At 42.0% G+C, this 21,766-nt stretch overlaps 1 protein-coding gene across 1 annotated transcript; it reads right to left on the bottom strand.

The window, feature by feature from the left end:
• Positions 1-50: 50 nt before the first annotated feature.
• Positions 51-20,076, bottom strand: LOC118393966 (growth arrest-specific protein 2-like). The gene is made up of 8 exons (XM_035787222.1): positions 19,917-20,076; positions 14,031-14,259; positions 12,974-13,083; positions 10,724-10,865; positions 5,731-5,794; positions 5,097-5,604; positions 4,726-4,833; positions 51-465 (listed from the first exon to the last, which is right to left on the bottom strand). Exons 2-8 carry the CDS (start codon positions 14,239-14,241, stop codon positions 253-255), a joined length of 1,356 nt encoding a protein of 451 aa, XP_035643115.1. The 5' UTR covers positions 14,242-14,259; positions 19,917-20,076; the 3' UTR covers positions 51-252.
• Positions 20,077-21,766: the final 1,690 nt, after the last annotated feature.

The raw sequence follows: 21,766 nt of genomic DNA, 5'->3' as shown, positions 1-21,766 counted from the left end.
GCTCTAACCACTAGGCTACCTGCTGCCCCAAAATAACACCATACCAGGTATTTTGTTGAATTCCTTTAGATGATAAAATATACCTTTCTACATACATGTGAGCCACTAAACCCAACTTCACCAAAGATAAATCTACACACACACACACACACACCGCTGGTCACTAGGCAATAGCTTTCATTCAAATAAATCCCCAGAAAAAAACATCATATGCTCAGCATAACCAGGAAGCTTCATTGCTAGGTTGTGGTTTTATTTCTTGGCACTGGAGTGTGCCCCCACCACCATGTAGCTGTCTGGTGACAGTGGTAAGAGGTCCTTCATGTTGGGGGACTTGCCTTTGGCCCAACAGGTCCTGACCGGGGTGACCGGTGGACTGCGGCAGGGGTCATGCTTCAGCAGGTAACATCCCAAGGTCTCCCAGCCTCCCCCGATGCGCACCATCACATGACGCTCATTCAGCATCTGCAGGAAGAACAAGATGGAGGGGATAGTCAGAAACAGCAGGTACAATAAAACCCATGACTGCTATTCCATTTGAGCAACTTAACCAATTCAACCACAACAAATGTACTTGTTTGTTGCTCACTACCTAGCTTGGTTTTGACTCCCCCTTCACCTATGTCTGATTTCAAGTAGGCCAAGGCATAGTAACCTTGGAAAATGTTATGATCCACTCCCCAGACTGAAACTTCTCTTTGTATGACCCCCGAGAAGAAGAGAAGATACCCTTCTAATCAAATATTGACCAGTTCCTTCTGCCTGTGTAACAGCCCTCATGAAAGTCAAATGATCTCTGATCCATAGAAAGAGACAGATTTGTCGAAATCTCATTAAGCCAAATGAAACACCAGCTGAGTACATGCAGTGGACTAATCCACAGACATGCACGCACGGGCGTGCACACAGAGGACACAGCATTCATAAATAGTACGTTGTTGTGAAGTCACCATGTACATAGTTACACTTAGAACACCTGTGATAGCAGGCAAACACTCTGAGATATCAGCACTCTTTAAATCAAGCCCTCTGACAACATACTGCATAGACACCTTCCTCTACACATCACCCTCTGGTCTGGTACGAACCTGACGCTACCATGGCAACAGCTCTCAAATAATACAGTCGGATTGTAAGAAAATGAAAGCAGCAAAATAGAGATCGCTGTCTCTTTACAAAGCTGTAGCTCCACACAGACGTCTAGATTCCCAAGAGGCCTTGCCTGGCCAGCCGTCCTTCTGTCAATACCGGCCCACCCCCTCCTTCCTTATCACCCATAACCCCTTCATTATGGAACCATTAAGAATGTGATAATACAAGCAGATTTACACCCCTGCTATACGCCTCCTGTCCTCCACTATGCATACTAATGGCGAGATGGACGGTGGAGGGGTGTAAGTGAATACACACACGCACATACACAAGCACCCACGTGCACACAGACAATGCCTGGTAGTCCCATTTACCAACCAAAGAAGCCCCTGAGACGTGATCTGCCTCAGCTGTCCACCGGCAGATTAAAATGTTATCGCTGACAGCGGGGTCAAGTTTGACATAACACACGAACACAAGGGTATGAAGGAGGGAGGGGGAGCAGGAGCAGTGGAGAGAAACACCTATATGTTTTTTCCCACTCATCAACCTTAGGTTACAGCTATCCATACAAATGTGGACTAAAATACGGTAGGCTAAGGATTTGTCTTATAGCCTACAGCAATACATTTCAAGAGCTCTATGAGGAAAATATATTTGGGTTACTGTATTTATTTAATTGTGTATGTAACAGAACACTAGTCAACACAGAACACTTGTCAAAATACGTTATGACTGTTATGACTCTCAAAACTCGATATTCACATAGTGGAATTATGCAAGTAGACTTTCTAAGGATTTGTGCACACAACCCCCTGTGGCAGACATCTTCTTCTATATAATCAGATTAATTCTAACAGCCCCTGCCCCCCCCCACACGTGTGCCGTTACTCCAGCCCATAAGCTGACTGCTGGATTCCCCTGTGTCTTCCTTCCCTGGCAGCTCTATTGATTCTCTCTCCTCATGGTTTGTTGTTGAAAGATTCATGAGAATGCTAATGGAGGAAGAGGCCTTCACCCATCATCCACTAGGGGCCATCCTTAAACCATTCCCTTCTGAGGAAAATGTATTGTGATTGCATTGGTCATTACATGAGAGATGGAGTAATTGTATTGTAGAAATTCACATATATCTCACTCTATGGGAGGATCTTGTCACATGCAAAAAGGGCAGGGCCTTTAATATAACCTAACCACCATCTCCTACTTATTCTTAAATTAAACTGCTTTTTCCTTTTAGGTGATCCCATAGACCTTTAATGATTGCTCAAATGGAGATATGTCTTCTTTTTATAGCTATCAGACCACTGCTAAAATATAAAGCAAACCAAACGAAGCTCCTATGTGTTCTGATGGAAATAGGAAGTAATGGAAGTGAGATGATATTGTGAGAGGTTTTAATGTCTCCATTCTCTTCAGTGCCAGACACAGTTACCATTCCTGCTATAAAGCCTGGTGCTTAATTGGGCTTGGAGAAGAAAAGCCTTCCTTTCTTCAACAACTGAGAATGCTGCATGGAGCCCTCCAGGGTTTGCATGATTGAAAAATCTCCAGTGGAGAGAGGTGGTGTCATACCAGGCCAGGCTTCAATGAGCTGTCTGATTAAATCACACCACTAATGACTTGGTTTTAGTAATCAATAGATTCTGCTCTTTAAAAAGGCAAGCAAACATCACAGGACTCATACAGACAGACAGCCAGACAGACATACAGGGGTTATCAGGGCCTGGTTAATGGGCATCACTTCACACATTCACAGGTAACATCTTTACAGGGGAGTGCACTGTAGTGCTCTATTCATACAGAGAAGAGAAGTGTGTTTTTTAGTGATTGAGAGAAAGGACTGTGTATCCTGCAGGTAGTGCTGTACAACAGGGGTCTTCAACCTTTTCTTACCCAGGAACCTCCTCCTAGGCAACTGACAACCCAAGGACCCCCATCATACCTTAGGCGACATTAGAAATAAAATATATCCTCTTTTCTGGTATGGATGACAATAATAATATTTTCTGTTATTCACAATGTATTCATTCTGTTGTTGCTAGCAATATTCTTAAAAACGTTGAAATAATCAAATAAAATATACTATATTAAAAAATATACTTTGCGGACCCCCAGAGGTACATGGGCTGCAGACCCACGGTTGAATACCTCTGCTGTACAGTAATAACAGTTAGGATGGAGATGTTGGGCACACAGACAATCTAAAGTGAAAAGGTAACGTAGCCTGGCACAAGTCCATGCTGCTGTAATTAAATCTGTAATTAGCAGTTATTCTCAGGAATCCACAGAAGACTAAAATAAGTCAAAGTGTGTTTAGGGGAGGGCATCTGGAATATCAGGAAAATTACAGAGCTTCAACAGACAAGCGGTTCACATGCAACCAAACCCCAGTCATATGACCTTGGTTGCCGAGAAACACTGAAGGATGAAAGAAAGGAAAGATACAATACCGTGACCATGAAACCGTCAGGGTACGCATATTTCTCCATTTTGTAAATGTTTGTCCTAAACATACAGCCTCACTGAACTTGCCCATAAACCAACAACATCCCTTGGCTATCCATTTTTATGACCTCCATTTTCTTTGATGTGGCGGTAAGGGCATGTTTTCCCGTGTTAGACATTTGACTATTACTGAGAAACAGGTGTTCCGTGAGTCTAAGGCAGCCATTATATCTAAATGGGTGGTAAAAATAAGGTGCCTGTTGCTCAGGGAAGAAAAATAGGAATGCAGTTGTAACTCAGCATGTCAGCTTATTGACAAAGACAGCTAAATCACATACTGTTATTGAGTAACACATTCTAAGCAAATGGATTTCAATGATATTAACTGAGCATTACAACGGTCTTCTGTTGGTGACCATTTGTCCCCAAAAGATGAGAAACAACATACGGTTTGGTCTGTCAGCTCAGTGTGGACAGCAGACAGACGATGCTACAGTGTCAGTCAAGGCCATATAGGGAACGCTTCCACTGAGGAAGCAATTGATGCATTTCTGGTTCATTGAGCCCATAGAGTGTGACCCCATCCAATTGTTGATAAATTAACTATGGAATTGAATAGTCCATTTCAGAATATATTAGATATGTAGCAACTAAAGGCAAAATGCACATTTTACTCAATCAAGTATAAATGTTAATTTTACATTATAGCTAAGATTTCACTTTTTGTTAAACAAAATAATATACAATAATTTATTTGTAAGACATTCAATACATATTAGGACAAATCAAGTATTACAAACCTGGGCATGTTTTAATAATACCTTTTTCCCATTAGAACTCTACTGTTGCCAAGCAACCCTGTATCCCATGGGGCTTTGCCTGGAACAAGTCCTTCTCTACAGATTCCCACTTATTGCAGCAAACACGCCCTCATTGCTCAATATTCTGAATATATGTCAATCAACATTCTTAAATATCACTTGATTAAAAAACAACCACATAAGAAAATGCAAATAATGTAATATGTTGGTCTTAAGTCAATACCAACAAATTAAATGCCTTATATTTCCTCATGTGGTTGTTGTATAGAACAATATAAATATAATCTACTTCCATGGTTTCACGCAACTGCCTGAGGTTTATTAACCCCTTACAATTAGGGTGAAGGAAGGGGTTTTGACATACTCGTACGTAGAGGATCTTCTCCCCGACACGGTAGCATCCTTTGGGATGCTTCTCCACAGGGAACTTAGTGGGGCAGCTGCATGGCGTGTCCCTGATAATGTTTCTCACCTGAAACACAAAACATCTCTCAGATAAAGCAAGCAAAGACATAACCTCCTTCTTCCCGTAGGCTATACCTACCAGCATTATCACCGCTAAGAATGTTTGCTAAACAATTGGAGAGGAAGTCTGGTGTGCTATATTAGGTCTACTTAAGATCTTTCCTACGATACAGTCAGTGGGGCAAGATGACACTGATTAGCTTCTGTACTTCTCTTATATTGATGGGTAATTCATGGTTACTTTAGGCCTATTTGAGAGGAGGTACTTACAATGTCATCCAACATGTTGCATGTGCTTGGAGTCTTCTTAGCAGATGATTTGCTTGGACGACGCGCCTCGAACTTAGGTGAGGGGGAGGGTGAGGGTTGGGTTGGAGGTGACGGCAGTGGTGGAGGATGTGGAGATGGGGAGACAGGGGTCTCTATAAGGCTCAGGGCTGAGATAGGATCTGTGGTTGGTGTTGTGGGAGGTGTCTGAGTGGAGGTTGTGACAGTGATAACAGATGAGGTTTGAGTGGAAGTTGTGCTAGTGGTGGTTGACGAGGATGAGATGGAAGTTGCAGGTGTAGGGTCTATTGGGGCTGGGGAAGGGGGTGGGCTTGGACTGGGAGGTGGGGTTACAGAAGCAGGGGGTGTAGGAGCACGGAGCAGCGGTAAGATCAAGGGAAGAGTTGTGGGTGAGGGGAAGGCCAGAGGTGACGATGGGGTGAGAGACCCTCCCTCCTCCCTCTCTATCTCTCTCTCCAGCTTCACCAACCCTGGGGGCTCCACACCATACCTGAGAGCGAGTCAGTGAGACACCACAACTGTTAGACGGTTGGTAAAGAAAGATTCCGTGAACAGGGAAAAGCGCAGTTGTGCAAGTCTCTGAGTGAATGATGTACACAGAGTCATGACAACTCACCTGGCTGAAATCCTTCCCAGCTCCATAAGACAGAGACACACCTCCCGAGGTTGTTTGTGGAGCACTGCCCATAAAGCACACACAACTTATGTCATGGCTAAACAAATACTGTCATATTAATGTATTATCTTTATGTATAAAGCCTGATGACATGAACAGCAGCTAAATGTGTAAATGTAAACCATGACAAACCACACAGACTGTCAGAATGTCAGGACACACAAAAACAACCTTCATCCTGCACCAAGCGATTTGAATATGAGGATTCACACAGACAAAGTTGAATAGAGATCAAACCAATGTGTTTACATTTCAAGAACCACACACACATGCTACCCATTAACAATGAGTATCATTCAGCTGCCAAAAGAGATGCTTGCAAAGATAAAACAGGACATTCTCTATGAGGAAAATGAAAACAAGAGCAGCATTTTGAATACGGGTGAAAATCAGTGAGGACTCAGGAGGGGTTATGCCTTTCTCCAGCCCAGCTACCCTTTAAGCTGAACTCAAATCCCTGCAGGCACCAGACACGTGGGTAAAGAAAACGTGGGCATGCAGGCTTAACACAGCACGCTCAATGCCTGTAATCATCCGTAGTCTTCAAAGTTAGGCTCTCCAAAGTGATTAAAATACTTATCAATGCATATCTTGTTCTAAACATGTCATTTCATTTCACATGGACAGAAGGTGTGGTTTTGTTTTGGAGGGAAAGGAATCATGGATATACTGAGTAGTGAACTTAACTTCTCTCAGTAGCCTAACATGAAAATTAAGCACCACCAAAACACAAACAATTGGGAAAAGTTATGGTATTATAGTTCAAATGTGAAACACATTGGACACACCTCCCGACTGTGTCCATAGGTAACCTTTGATCTTTGAAATTGGCAATGAAGTTCCTTTGCTCTTTGCTGTGGTCATTGCTCTATTCTGTAAATCCATCACTACACCAGAGATCAGAGATGCAGCAGGGAAGAGGGAGGAGAGAAAGCAGGAATAGAGTAGAGCAGACATAATGCCACAAATACACAGTAAGTACAAAAATTTAAGCAATTATGTACGTATGCAAATATACAGTATGAATGACTTTAAAATTCCTGTGTCAAACATAAAAATTGAAAAATACAGTAGTCGTCATGTACCTGTCCTATCATTCTGAGAGAAAATTCACCAGCAAGCCAGTTTAGTCAGACTAGGGGGCAAACTGACACGTATGGTAGTGAAACCTACACATTAACTCTCTCAGTGTCATGCATGCCCATGCAGGAACATGCCCAGGTGGAATTGGTATACCGCACACAGTTAATATCACTAAATGTGGTCAACATGCTATAACTAGTCTCCCATGTTCCGCAGTACTGAAGGCATCAAACAGAAACAGAGTTGAATGAGTGATACATGATCCTAAAACAAGACAATCCAAGTCACAGAAGAAAATATATAATCCCTATTTTCAAGGTACAGAGTCAGGTAGCACTGTGAGCTGACCTGCTTTCCAGCTCCACTTAAACATCTGTCTCTTTCATTCTCTTTAAACCATCTCATCCACTCGCTAAATCCTCTACAGCTAGGGAGGAAGCATGGCTGGCGTTCTCATAGTGACAGTCACAGATAAAAGCTAGAGAGTCAGTGGGGGACAAAGACAGGTGACACTGGAGTGTTTTCCCAGTGGGGCCATGCTTCTACAGAACAGAGAAGAGGACTGAACGGGAAACAGCACAGTTTTCTACAGGGGACAGGCTACTAATCCAGAACAGGCACAAGAAAGGAACCAGAGACTACTGCCAGAGGCCTCCCATGGTCTGATGAGAGGGTATGATAGAGTATATATACAGTTGAAGTCAGAAGTTTGCATACACTGAGGTTGGAGTCATTAAAACTAGTTGTTCAACCACTCCACAAATTTCTTGTTAACAAACTATAGTTTTGGCAAGTCGGTTAGGACATCTACTTTGTGCTTGACACAAGTAATGTTTCCAACAATTGTTTACAGACAGATTATTTCACTATCACAATTCCAGTGGGTCAGAATTTTACATACACTAAGTTGACTCTGCCTTTAAAGAGCTTGGAATATTTCAGAAAAAGATGTCATGGCTTCAGAAGCTTCTGATAGGCTATTTGACATCATTGGAGTCAATTGGAGGTTTACCTGTGGATGTATTTAAAGGCCTGCCTTCAAACTCAGTGCCTCTTTGCTTGACATCATGGGGAAATCAAAAGAAAGCAGCCAAGACCCCAGAAAAATAATTGTAGACCTCCACAAGTCTGGTTCATCCTTGGGAGCAATTTCCAAACACCTGAAGGTACCACGTTCATCTGTACAAACAATAGTACGCAAGCATAAACACCATGGGACCACACAGCCGTCATACCGCTCAGGAAGGGGACGCCTTCTGTCTCCTAGAGATGAACGTCCTTTGGTGCGAAAGGTGCTAATCAATCCCAGAACAACCAAAAAGGACCTTGTGAAGATGCTGGAGGAAACAAGTACAAAAGTATCTATATCCACGGTAAAATGAGTCCCATATCGACATAAACTGAAAGGCCGCTCAGCAAGGAAGAAGCCACTGCTCCAAAACCGCCATAAAAAAGCCAGACTACAGTTTGCAACTGCACATGGGGTCAAAGATCGCACTTTTTGGAGAAATGTCCTCTGGTCTGATGAAACAAAATAGAACTGTTTGGCCATAATGATCATTATGTTTGGAGGAAAAAGGGGGATGCTTGCAAGCCCAAAGAACACCATCCCAACCATGAAGCACGGGGGTGGCAGCATCATGTAGTGGGGGTGCTTTGCTGCAGGAGGGACTGGTGCACTTCACAAAATAGATGGCATCATGAGGGAGGAAAATTATGTGGATATATTGAAGCAACATCTCAAGCTTGGTCGCAAATGACCCCACGCATACTTCCAAAGTTGTGGCAAAATGGCTTAAGGACAACAAAGTCAAGGTATTGGAGTGGCCATCACAAAGCCCTGACCTCATCCTATACAAAATTTGTGGGCAGAACTGAAAAAGTGTGTGTGAGCAAGGTGGCCTCCAAACCTTACTCAGTTCTGTCAGGAGGAATGGGCCAAAATTCACTCAACTTATTGTGGGAAGCTTGTGGAAGGCTCCCCGAAACGTTTGACACAAGTTAAACATTTTAAAGGCAATGCTACCAAATGCTAATTGGATGTATGTAAACTTCTGACCCAATGGGAATGTGATGAGGGAAATAAAAGCTGAAATAAATCATTCTCTCTGTTATTATTCTGACATTTCACATTCTAAAAATAAAGTGGTGATCCTAACTGACCTAAAACTGGGAATTTTTACTAGGATTACATTTCAGAAATGGTGAAAACTGAGTTTAAATGTATTTGGCTAAGGTGTACGTAAACTTGAACTGTATATACAGTGGGGCAAAAAAGTATTTAGTCAGCCACCAATTGTGCAAGTTCTCCCACTTAAAAAGATGAGAAAGGCCTGTAATTTTCATCATATGTACACTTCAACTATGACAGACAAAAAAAAGACGAAAAAAAATCCAGAAAATCACATTGTAGGATTTTTAATTAATTAATTTGCAAATTATGGTGGAAAATAAGTATTTGGTCAATAACAAAAGTTTATCTCAATACTTTGTTATATACCCTTTGTTGGCAATGACAGAGGTCAAACGTTTTCTGTAAGTCTTCACAAGGTTTTCACACACTGTTGCTGGTATTTTGGCCCATTCCTCCATGCACATGTCCTCTAGAGCAGTGATGTTTTGGGGCTGTTGCTGGGCAACACGGACTTTCAACTCCCTCCAAAGATTTTCTATGGGGTTGAGATCTGGAGACTGGCTAGGCCACTCCAGGACCTTGAAATGCTTCATACGAATTCACTCCTTCATTGCCCGGGCGGTGTGTTTGGGATCATTGTCATGCTGAAAGACCCAGCCACGTTTCATCTTCAATGCCCTTGCTGATGGTAGGCTTTGTTACTTTGGTCCCAGCTCTCTGCAGGTCATTCACTATGTCCCCCCGTGTGGTTCTGGGATTTTTGCTCACCGTTCTTGTGATCATTTTGACCCCCCGGGGTGAGATCTTGCGTGGAGCCCCAGATCGAGGGAGATTATCAGTGGTCTTATATGTCTTCCATTTCCTAATAATTGCTCCCACAGTTGATTTCTTCAAACCAAGCTGCTTACCTATTGCAGATTCAGTCTTCCCAGCCTGGTGCAGGTCTACAATTTTGTTTCTGGTGTCCTTTGACAGCTCTTTGGTCTTGGCCATAGTGGAGTTTGGAGTGTGACTGTTTGAGGTTGTGCACAGGTGTATTTTATACTGATAACAAGTTCAAACAGGTGCCACTAATACAGGTAACGAGTGGAGGACAGAGGAGCCTCTTAAAGAAGAAGTTACAGGTCTGTGAGAGCCAGAAATCTTGCTTGTTTCGTAGGTGACCAAATACTTATTTTCCACCATAATTTGCAAATAAATTCATAAAAAATCCTACAATGTGATTCTGGATTTTTTTATGAATTTTTGTCTGTCATATTTGAAGTGTACCTATGCTGAAAATTACAGGCCTCTCTCGTCTTTTTAAGTGGGAGAACATGCACAATTGGTGGCTGACTAAATAGTTTTTTGCCCCACTGTATATGGATGAGAGTAGAGATGGGATGGGGGTCGGGAACGTTTTAAAACCAGACATCTTGTGAAGTGTATGAGGACTGTTTCTCAATAAGATTATCTCTGCTAAGTCTCTGGATGTTGCACATCCTGAGCACAGATTTACAACAGATTAGAATCGGCAGAAGTGTGTTAATGATCTAACTGTAGGGTCTGTTGCCAATTAGCCACACCATTTCAGTGTTGATGAGTTAATCTGGTTGACTCTGACAGAGATTTACAGATTCTCTCTTAGACAGACAACTTGATGGACATTTGCTGTTTAAGGACAGATTTGTGTCCTGTCAGTGCCAGACGGAAATGAACAAACAAGTAGGCACTCACCCAAACCTTCAGACTCAAACAGGTAAGTCTCATCCACACCAATCTTCCGACACCAGTAGAGGAAGTTGGCAGCGTTGTCCCGGGCAAAGAAAGAGCCAGAAGCAGCATCAGCTCGCCAATTAATCCCCCTGCGGACGAAGGGCTGGGGAAAATACCCAGGGACAATCACCAAGTCAATGTCAATACTCTAATTCAGCTCAATACACGGAGTATACCAAACATTAAGGACACCTTCCTACTTTTGAGTTGCACCCCCTTTGCACTCAGAACAGCGTCAATTTGTCAGGACATGAACTCGACAATGTGTTGAAAGCGTTCCACAGGGATGCTGGCCCATGTTGATTCCAATGTTTCCCACAGTTGTGTAAAGTTGTCTTAATGTCCATAGGCTGGTGGACCATTCTTGATAGACACATGAAACTGTTGAGCATGAAAAACCCAGCAGCGTTGCAGTTCTTGACACAAACCGGTGCGCCTGGCACCTACTACCATACCCCGATCAAAGGCACTTACATTTTTTGTCTTTCCCATTCACTCTCTGAATGGCACATACACACAATCCATGTCTCAGTTATTTCAAGGTTTAAAAATCCTTCTTTATCCTGTCTTCTCACCTTCATCTACACTGATTGAAGTGGATTTAACAAGTGACATTAATAAGGGATCATAGCTTTCACCTGGATTCACCTGGTCAGTCTGAGTCATGGAAAGAGCAGCTGTTCTTAATGTATTTTTTTAATACTCAGTGTATAACATGGTATACTTAGTGCATTATAATTATTAATAACAGCTAATTTGGGGTCAATCCCACTACATTATCCTCTTAGCATCAATTATTTTCTTAAAGGCCCAATGCAGCCATTTTTAGATCAATTTCAAATAATTTCTGGATAACAATTATGTTCCTTACTGTAATAGTTTCCATAAACAGTTTCCAAAAGAAACAGAAATAGCTTTTTAGCAAAAAAAAACATTTCTCAAGCAAGAATTTTGCTAGGACTGTCTGGGAGTGGTCTGAATGGGGAGGGGCAAACTGAAAACTAACTGTTAATGCCAGAGACGTTTTGGAACTCTCTTTGTTATTGCTCTATTAACTAATTTACCGCCTGGTGATGATACCAGGCAGGCCAAAACTCCATCCCACCAAAACAGGCTGAAATGTCAGGCAGTCTTTTAAAACAGCTCTTACACTAAAATGGCATTATCATAATTTTCACAATTTCACAGTGTTATTCCAATCTGATAGTGTGGAAATATATATATATATATAAACACAAGAAAATCACGTTTTTGACTGCATTGGGCCTTTAACTAATTAACCGCCTGGTGATGTGTCCTGTGTAGATTGTATTTTCAACCAGCAACTATCAGGAAATACACTGATCAAATGTTTCACTTTTTTACATCGATAGTTTTATCAGCTGTTGAACAATATTTTAAAAACTAAAAACAGTAAAACATAATTTTGACAGCACTGGGCCTTTAATTAAATTCCCTCCAAATGTCTAGTCAGATGTGAACCATAGAAAGTAACTCCAACAGCCAGCACTTGGGAAGATTCTGTGTAAGATTATAAACAATATTGAGTTATTTTGGTATAAATTTAGGAAACAGTTACTAGTAAACACAATTCAAGAATGACAATGAAGCGTGGCATTATGCAGTTCTCAGTCAGTATCAGTAGCAGCAGCAGAGAAGGGGTGAGGAGAACCACAGATGGTGACTTCAAAACCAGAGACTCTCAGTGAAACATTCTGTCCTTTATTGTCTACTTTCAAGTGATGGCTAGGTTTCATCATAATACAAAAATACACCAAACGTACATCAGAGACGGCTCAATTGCAGAGTGTCTCAGTCTACCATTCCAGTGTTTAATTGTTATATTGTAATTACTTTGCCACCATGGCCTATTTATTGCCTTTACCTCTCTTATCCTACCTCATTTGCACATACTGTATATAGATTTTCCTACTGTATTATTGTTTGTATGTTTGTTTATTCCATGTGTAACTCTGTGTTGTTGTATGTGTCAAACTGCTTTGCTTTATCTTGGCCAGGTCGCAGTTGCAAATGAGAACTTGTTCTCAACTAGCCTACCTGGTTAAATAACGGTGAAATAAATGTTTTAAAAAGACTGAGCCACTGAAATATAGACATCTGTATGGCATAAGTAAGTTGATGAAAGATCGATATTCTTAATTGGGATCATGTAATGTATGCTGTCTATGGTCATATATGTTTGTATGTTACCTTGCCATTGCTGGCTTGGATCATCCTCTCCTGTAGCTCCTCGGCCAGCTGGCACAGCAGAACCCCATTATCCAGCCTGTCCATCAGGCTGTCAGCCGTGACCCCAGAGTCTGTGGTGAGAAACGTCAGTCACCAACACCATGATAAACAGGCCACAGAAAGGGGAGCCCATCTTGACATCAAATAGTTGTCTTATATCACTGTGTGCTTTACATCTAATAATAATGTTTGATTTACTTATACCCTGTTTCAAAAAAATGATCTGTACATGATAAGTGACTATAAAGTGACTACATACTTATCATGTAGGGCGTTATATGTCATTACACAGGTGTTTTTGTCCTGAGGTTACTACTCACTGTGATGACAGATGTACTATACTGCTCTGGAATTATTTGTGAATAATGATAAGGGTGTTGATCTGGAGTAATGCATTTTTATTATGCCATATTAAACTGAAGCATTTGCCTTATTAATGGGACCTTATTATTAACGACATCATTCTCATGCAAACTTCCTGGTTGTCGAACGAGAAAATACTTCTGTGTGGCTTGCATTGTTGCAAGTCGATCCCTATGTGTGAGTGATGGATATTATCTAGACATCTCCCCGACCCAGACACACACAGGCTGTGACATGTTCAGGCCCTTCCTGACTTCCTTCCAACAATATTGTTCCCTTGGAATCTTAACAGGGTTCCTTTCAGTGACCAGACATGCAGAGGTATTTCAAGGATTTAGGCTCATGTGTGCCTTTCCAGTTCAGAACACCAATTAATAGCAAGATCCCCCTTATCCAATATAAAAAGTATGATCCAATTTCATGTCCTCACATAACCTGAATGTCATTGGGTGACATTTGTATTAATGTTCAGAAACGACAAAAATAGGCCTATGTTGCACAAGAATCTAGCGAAACCAATGCATCACATTATCTTAGTCATAGTTCAGACACATTCCTTGTTAAAAGTGTTTTAAAAGCCCCAAACCCCAAGATGGTTACAAGTTTGTTGCAGGTGCTTTGTAACAACATAAAAATCATGTGACGGTCACCCTACCTAGAAATATGTTGAGCCAGAGAGCCAGGTCCTCTCTCATGGGCAGCAGGCTGGCCTCGTGGCGGCTGGGGAGCCATTTGGTGTACTGCTGTGGGCTCTCCAGACCAGGCCCATTGTGGTGCTGTTTGGGACTGAGGAGGCAACATATTCCGAGCCCAGTGAGATGTATTGGACTGTATTGGTCGTCCTCTGTTTCTACCGGACTGTTCATGGTTCCCTCCTCTTTTGCCTGCAGGACAGGAGGAAAAGAAGCGGTTAATGTTGTATTTAATTCATATTTAAAATATTTTGTATTGTCACTTTTCTAGATTTGCAACATTTGAATATGTCACATCAAAGGAGGGAGTTGGAGAGCTTATTTGTGGTGCGGCATTTCTATCTGTAAATCAGCTCTTTGTCAGAGGGGCGTCGACCTGTCTGTCAGCCTCTGGTGTTTCAATATTTTCTGTACATTTCTAGTTGTATATGTCAGGACAGCCATTCTGTTGAAAGTTTTAATAACCTACTACAGCAAGAGTTCAACCCAACTCAAACAAGCTCTAGCCTCTAGTTCATTTGACAGTAAATCGAATGGTGTGGAACACTCTCATTGACCCTAACCAGGGCTAGGGGCACTCCACACCTTCCTCCCAGAGCAGGGGCCAGGACAGGGGCATACAGCTGAGACAGGAGCCAAGCGTGGGCCAGGTCGGGGGGGGGGGGGGCCTTGAGTGTCAACAGAGCACAGTAGGAGGACTGTCCACCAGACTCCCACATGAGCGGAAAGGTCTGGAGTTGGTGGAGGTCCGGGCAGGAGAAGGTTTGGTCTTCAGTGTGGACCAGTAATGGTCTTCAGTGTGGAAACCAAAAGCATGGATGATACACATACAGCAACATACTAACCCACACAAACATACAAAATACATGTACTGACACAATAGATCACACACAGAGCCCACATACACACAAATCTTCCCACAAACATGAACACACATGCACCAACCTTTTGTCATAACTGTTAGTGTAACTGATGTCAGGGATGGATTTAATAGACAAACATCTAAAGCCAAGAGCCAATCCCCTGGCACTATTCTATGCCTCGTTTCTCCTTTATCCAGACAAGTATTCATCATAAAGGCCAACCCCATGCAGAGACATGCTTTGGCTTCCCGTAATCCCCACAGTTAATCTGCAGGGGTAAGAAAACAACACATGCAGTGAAAGACAGAAGAAAATATACTGGTCATCTTCAACAAACTCTAGAGTGGAGTGTTACCATAAGATGCCCAGATTCTGTGGTATGTACATCTTAACGTCAGATGTGTCGTTCATTTCAATTGCCAAGAAAATGTGAGTTCTGTTTAAAGTCACAGACTATTGGAAGGTTAAACATACTGACTGCTGACAGGGATGTAACCCCCACAGAATCCATCACTAACTACTGAAAATAGCATTTGTTGATAGGATACACATGTACAAACAGTATATTTTCAAGGTAATGTCCTATTGTCTTCAAATATTGACAAAGGAGCTGTCATGTTGTCACATAGGCACCCACATGAAAAAATACTAGTTTACGATTGAATTCTATAATTAACTGTAGTATACTGTAGAATACTCTACTACACACTGTAGTATCCCTCGATCATGTGTAGTACTTACTATAGAAATTTGTAGTGTACTATAGAATACTATAGATAAATACTACAGTATTTAATTTGCATATACCCTGCCCATTCCCTTCCCTATATCACAATTTGTCCCAACCATAATTGAGAAACATACATGAAAAGTATAGACCATATACTGTATTCCCTACAAGTTATAGAAAAGAGCAGAAGTGCTGAACTATCCGTTCAGTATTTCTCTAGTAGGTTTCCTAAAAGGAGAAAGCTTCCACTTCGATGTCAAAGATAATAAAACAAACACACTATAGTAAATACTATGGTAATGTCCTCAAAAAGATCACAGTAAATACTACAGTACACTTCAATCCGCAAAAACACTACAGTAATTACTATAGTACATATTACAGTTCTCTTTTACTGCAGTATTTATACAGTGCCTTCAGAGATTATTCAGACCCCTTGATTTTTTCCACATTTTGTTAAATTACAGCCTTATTTTAAAATTGATGAAATCATTTTTTCCCCACATCAATCTACACACAATACTCCATAATGACAAAGCAAAACTGTTTTTTATACATAAAAAACAGAAATAACTTATATATGTAAGTATTTAGACCCTTTGCAATGAGACTCGAAATTGAGCTCAGGTGCACCCTGTTTCAATTGATCACCCTTCAACTTGATTGGAGTCAACCTGTGGTAAATTAAATTGATTGGACATGATTTGTAAAGGCATACAACTGTCTACATAAGGTTTCAAAGTTGACAGTGCATGTCAGAGCAAAAACCAAGCCATGAGTTTGAAGGAATTGTCCGTAGAGCTCCGAGACAGGATTGTGTTGACGCACAGATCTGGGGGAGGGTACCAAAAAATGTCTGCAGCATTGAAGGTCCGAAGGAACACTGTGGCCTCCATCCTTCTTAAATGGAAGAAGTTTGGAACCACCAAGACTCTTTCTAGAGCTGGCTGCCAAGCCAAACTGAGCAATCGGGGGAGAAGGGCATTGGTCAGGGAGGTGACTAAGAACTCGATGGTCACTCTGAAAGAGCTCCAGAGTTCCTCTGTGGAGAAGGGAGAACCTCCCAGAACGACAACCATCGCTGCAGCACTCCAACAATCAGGCATTTATTGGTAGACGGAAGCCACTCCTCAGTAAAAGGCACATGACCGCCTGCTTGGAGTTTGCCAAAAGGCACCTAAAGGACTTTCAGACCATGAGAAACAAGATTCTCTGGTCTGATGAAACCAAGACTCTTTGGGCTGAATTCCAAGCGTCGCATCTGGAGAAAACCTGGCACCATCCCTACGGTGAAGTATGGTGGTGGCGGAATAATGCTGTGGGGATGTTTTTCAGTGGCAGGGACTTGAAGACTAGTCAGGATCGAGGGAAAGATAAATGGAGCAAAGTACAGAGAGATCCTAGATGAAATCCTGCTCCAGAGCGCTCATGACCTCAGACTGGGGCTAAGGTTCACCGTCCAACAGGACAACGACCGCTAACAGCCAAGACAATGCAGGGATGGCTTAGGGACAAGTCTCTGAATGTCCTTGAGTAGCCCAGCCAGAGCCCGGACTTGAACCCAATCAAATATCTCTGGAGAGACCTGAAAATAGCTGTGCAGCGTGGCTCCCCATCCAACCTGATAGAGCTTGAGAGGATCTGCAGTGAAGAATGAGAGAAACTCCCTAAATACAGGTGTGCCAAGCTTGTAGCATCATACCCAACAAGACTCGAGGCTGTAATCGCTGCCAAAGGTGCTTCAACAAAGTACTGAGTAAAGGGTATTATTTGCAAAAATGTCTAAAAAACAATTTTTGGTTTGTCATTATTCGGTATTGTGTGTAGATTAATGAGGGGGGGAACTATTTAATCAATTTTAGGCTGTAACGTAACAAAATGTGGAAAGAGTCAAGGGGTCTGAATACTTTCTGAATGTACTGTACTATAGTTAACTGTAAATACCACAGCATACACTACAACGAATACTACAGTAAAGTCTGCTAAAACACTACAGTCAATACTACAGTATTTATACCATAGTAGGCTGTAGTATTTTTTCAGGTGGGCAGGAAGGCCTACCTAGTTTGCTCAACACAAGCCCCAGTTTAAGGGAGACACTTAGGAGACCTGGGAGCTGTGTGGAATCCAGGCAGGTAGGAAGGGGGAGGAATGGCTAGATGGTGCAGCAAGCACACAATCTATAGAAATAGTAGTAGGTCAATGTACCAACAAAGCCCTCAACCATGGACAGATCAGATTGATGATCTTGTAGACTCACGGTCCCGCTTTGTTTGTCATAGTGACTTTAGTAGGGTGGCTTTGTAAATTCAAATGTAGGTGAGTAGATGGAGGAATGTCTGCCATGTATGTGTCTGTTTTTCAGGCTGACCGGCCCGGGGCTGGGAGCCTCACGCTCTAACAGAACACACAGGTGCCACATTCACACCTCTACTACAGGACAAGCCAGGGCTGCGGAAAGACTGCAAAGGTCCCTGACCTACCTTTTTAGACACAAGGGGTCTTTATACTCAATTCCGAAAATACATGTACACCCACACACACCTGCACACGTACACAGACACCAAAACATGCAACCATACAGTACACAAGTATATACAGACGCAAACAAGCCCATACCTGCATTGATATTATGTAGGTCTCCACTACCTCATTTATCTAGCCCTACAATATTTCCTTCAGTGACATTTTGGAGCATGTTACTGTGCTGCTTATTCATTGACTGTGTCTTAATGGGAGGGAACAATCTCACAGGGCAGCAAACTACCCATTAGGGGGGGAAAAGTTTAGAATTCTTCTGGTAATATCAAATTTAAGAATGTGTGTAGTATGTTCCTGTAATGCAAAAGTGGGCCATTCAAATTGAAATTGACAAGACTGATTGATGGTCTTGTTCCCTTTGCCCGAGCTGGCCCTAACCTGGGCTCTGTCATGGGGACGGGTCTGACGGCTCTGATGCTGTCTCACATCTGGCACCGGTAAACAAGTGTCCTTTCAACAGGCTGAGAGAATGTTTTCATCTTGAAATTATAGTACCTCCTTTCAAGCTTAAAGAGTTTGAGCAGAAAAGACCTCAAACTGACAACGGCTTGTCCTGACACAAATCAATTGCCAACAGCAGTGTTTGTCACTGTGTTGTGGTACGTACTTAGAGCCCCTTTACTACTGTCAAGTGGAACTAATTGACCACCAAACAGCCAGCAGGCTTTTTTGTGGCAACTATGAACATATCTATAGATGCTTTCAGAGACTTCCCCTGATCTAAATATCAGTTTTCCAAACAGTTTGAATGAACAATTTAGAGAAGAAAAAGATGGGCAATTTCAATTTGATGTCCAACAGCATTGCTGGAAGCTACACCATTCTGAAACAGCATTTGAAGAGATCTGGTGTCCCCAATTATCGAGTCTCAGATCAAAACAGCTTAACTGGGGTAATGCGACCCTACTGAACATAGATATTCAAAGGGTTGGTTGGAGGGTAGGTAGACTACATCTTGCTGGGCTCCAGGCCCGGTACATGGCTCTGTCTCAGCTGGTTCCAGACTAAATAAACCCCAGACGGCATATAGGATTGTATGGTCAATTGCCCATTGCTGTTTATACACCTTGAACAACGGGGCTTTACTCTAGAATTCCACTGGACATTCTTTTTTTTACTAGGCCACTATAATCAAACAGAAAAAAATGAATTTTAGCATGGATGGTTCTTAGGAGACATTTATCAAATAAACAGTGACCACAGCACAAGCTGTTCATTGAGTACAATTTTAGGCACATCCATACTTATTAAGTTCAAAAAATGTATTATATTTTTTTATATATGAAAATATATTATATATTTTTTTATATATTCAGGTTCAAAATGAATATTAATGTTTGGCAATGCAGCTGTTGGGTTACCATCTATTACTTAGGATGTATCACATACAGCTTGAAATCGTCATTATTTCACTGATATTTCAATGATAAACTAATGCATTTTGTAAAATACATACATTTTTATCTATAGCTTCCCTTTTTAGATACCAAGTCACAAAGTCAATAACTGTTTTTTCTAGTAGGCCTTGTGGTGAGTAGTAGAAAATACAATTACTGGAGATAGTGGTCAAACTAAACAAAAAAACACAGGCTATTTATTAATCATGTACAGCCATCACCATCACCATCCTCATCAATGACCTTCATTATTAAATATTCAGAATATCTTAATCAACTTTCTGCATAGGAATAATACTTTATAAAGTAAATACTTACAGTGTCAATGAGTAAGTAAAACGGTTCAATAAATCCCCCCAGTAAAAATCAACAAAGAGACTTAATAACTTAATAAGTATGGATGTCGGCACAGCAGCACCAAACATCACATACAGGTTATCTTCTCAGGTCCGCTAAACGGAAAATGTACAATAAGAACGTAGGCTACGTCCACTTCTCAATGAAACACCCCTGTGCGCCTGGTCAAAGCTGCTGGTGTCATCTTACAAGCTGTAGGTGTTACCGCTGTCAACGACGTTGGGACAAGAGGAAAGGCAGACTTGTATTAGTCACAGTTCCTATCATTTTGGATCTGGATTCCACTATAAATAATGTAGAACTCTTACATTAGTCATCGCTAATGTTACCCTGTCTCGTGGTGAGTACTGGGCATTCTTGCTTTGAGCACTCAGCACCACTGTTTTGTCAGTCCTCCACCAGCAAGTTTCCCGCTGAGACTTTAATCATCTCCATCTGCCATTAAAACGTGCAGGGGTTACTTGTGTGGGTGGTCTTTATGACTACTATGTGCAGGCAGTATCTTGACATGTCAATATGGGTGGCAGCTCAGCTACCTAAGTGAAGAGGTAATTCAACACATTTTGGACAGTGGAAATTGATTAAAAAATATATTTTTTGTAAAAAAGAAACCAAGGCATTTAGTCCCTATCCAGTGTTACCTATGTGTTTTACAGATGAATGGTGCTTTTTACATTTTTTGTAAATGGCCTCATAGGATTCAGGGACATAGCAGTGGGTAGTAAGGGTGCTGAGGGTGCTGCAGCACCCCTGATAAATAAATAAAATAATATTTGCAAATAATTAAACAAAATATATTACTCCTGTATGAGAGGAGCCAACAACTCTTCAGCAGAGCAGGGAGAAATGCACTCAGCTGGCATCGGTAGAGGGCACTGTTTATCATTGTTAACCATCAAGTGGGATGAGATCATACACTACATGACCAAAAGTATGTGGACGTTTGCTTGTCGAACATCTCATGCCAAAGTCATGGGCATTAATATGGAGTTGCTCCCCGTTTTGCTGCTATAACAGCCTGCTATAACAGCCTCTTCTCTTCTGGGAAGGCTTTCCACTAGATGTTGGAACATTGCTGCGGTGACTTGCTATCATTCATCCACAAGAGCATTCTTGAGGTCGGGCACTGATGTTGGGCGATTAGGCCTGGCTCGCTGTCGGAGTTCCAATTCATCCCAAAGGTGTTCGATGGGGCTGAGGTCAGGGCTCTGTGCAGTCCAGTCAAGTTCTTTCACACCGACTGCAATTTCTGACAAACCATTTCTGTATAGACCTCCCTTTGTGCATGGTGACATTGTCATGCTGAAACAGGAAAGGGCCTTCCCCAAACTGTTGCCACAAAGTTGGAAGCACAGAATCGTCTAGAATGTCATTGTATGCTGTAGAGTTAAGATTTCCCTTCACTGGAACGAAGAGGCCTAGCCCAAAGCATAAAAAACAGCCCCAGACCATTATTCCTCATCCACCAAACTTCATAGTTGGCACTATGCATTTGGGCAAGTAGCATTCTCCTGGCATCTGTCAAACCCAGATTCGTCCATCAGATTCATCTCTCCAGAGAGCAGGTTTCCACTGCTCCAGGATTCAATGATGGCAAGCATTGTGCATGGTGATCTTAGGCTTATATACAGCTGCTCGGCCATGGAAAACCATTTCATGAAGCTCCCGACGAACAGTTCTTGTACTGACGTTGCTTCCAAAGGCAGTTTGGAACTCGGTAGTGAGTGTTGCAACCGAGGACAACGCTACGCACTTCAACACTCGGCAGTCCCGTTCTGTGAGCTTGTGTGGCCTACCACTTCTCGGCTGAG

The sequence above is a fragment of the Oncorhynchus keta genome, chromosome 14 (assembly GCF_023373465.1).
Source record: "Oncorhynchus keta strain PuntledgeMale-10-30-2019 chromosome 14, Oket_V2, whole genome shotgun sequence".
Taxonomy (NCBI): domain Eukaryota; kingdom Metazoa; phylum Chordata; class Actinopteri; order Salmoniformes; family Salmonidae; genus Oncorhynchus; species Oncorhynchus keta.
Note: the sequence above shows the minus strand (reverse complement) of the source record. Positions and strands in the feature narration are given on the sequence as shown.

Excerpts from the sequence above, each read along its gene's own strand:
- LOC118393966 (XM_035787222.1), bottom strand. The coding sequence starts at position 14,241 with ATGAACAGTCCGGTAGAAACAGAGGACGACCAATACAGTCCAATACAT. Across the intron at positions 13,084-14,030 it reads CTGGCTCAACATATTTCTAG|ACTCTGGGGTCACGGCTGAC; the intron begins GTAGGGTGACCG and ends TTCTCACCACAG. Across the intron at positions 5,795-10,723 it reads GTTTGAGTCTGAAGGTTTGG|TGCTCCACAAACAACCTCGG; the intron begins GTGAGTGCCTAC and ends CTTTATGGGCAG.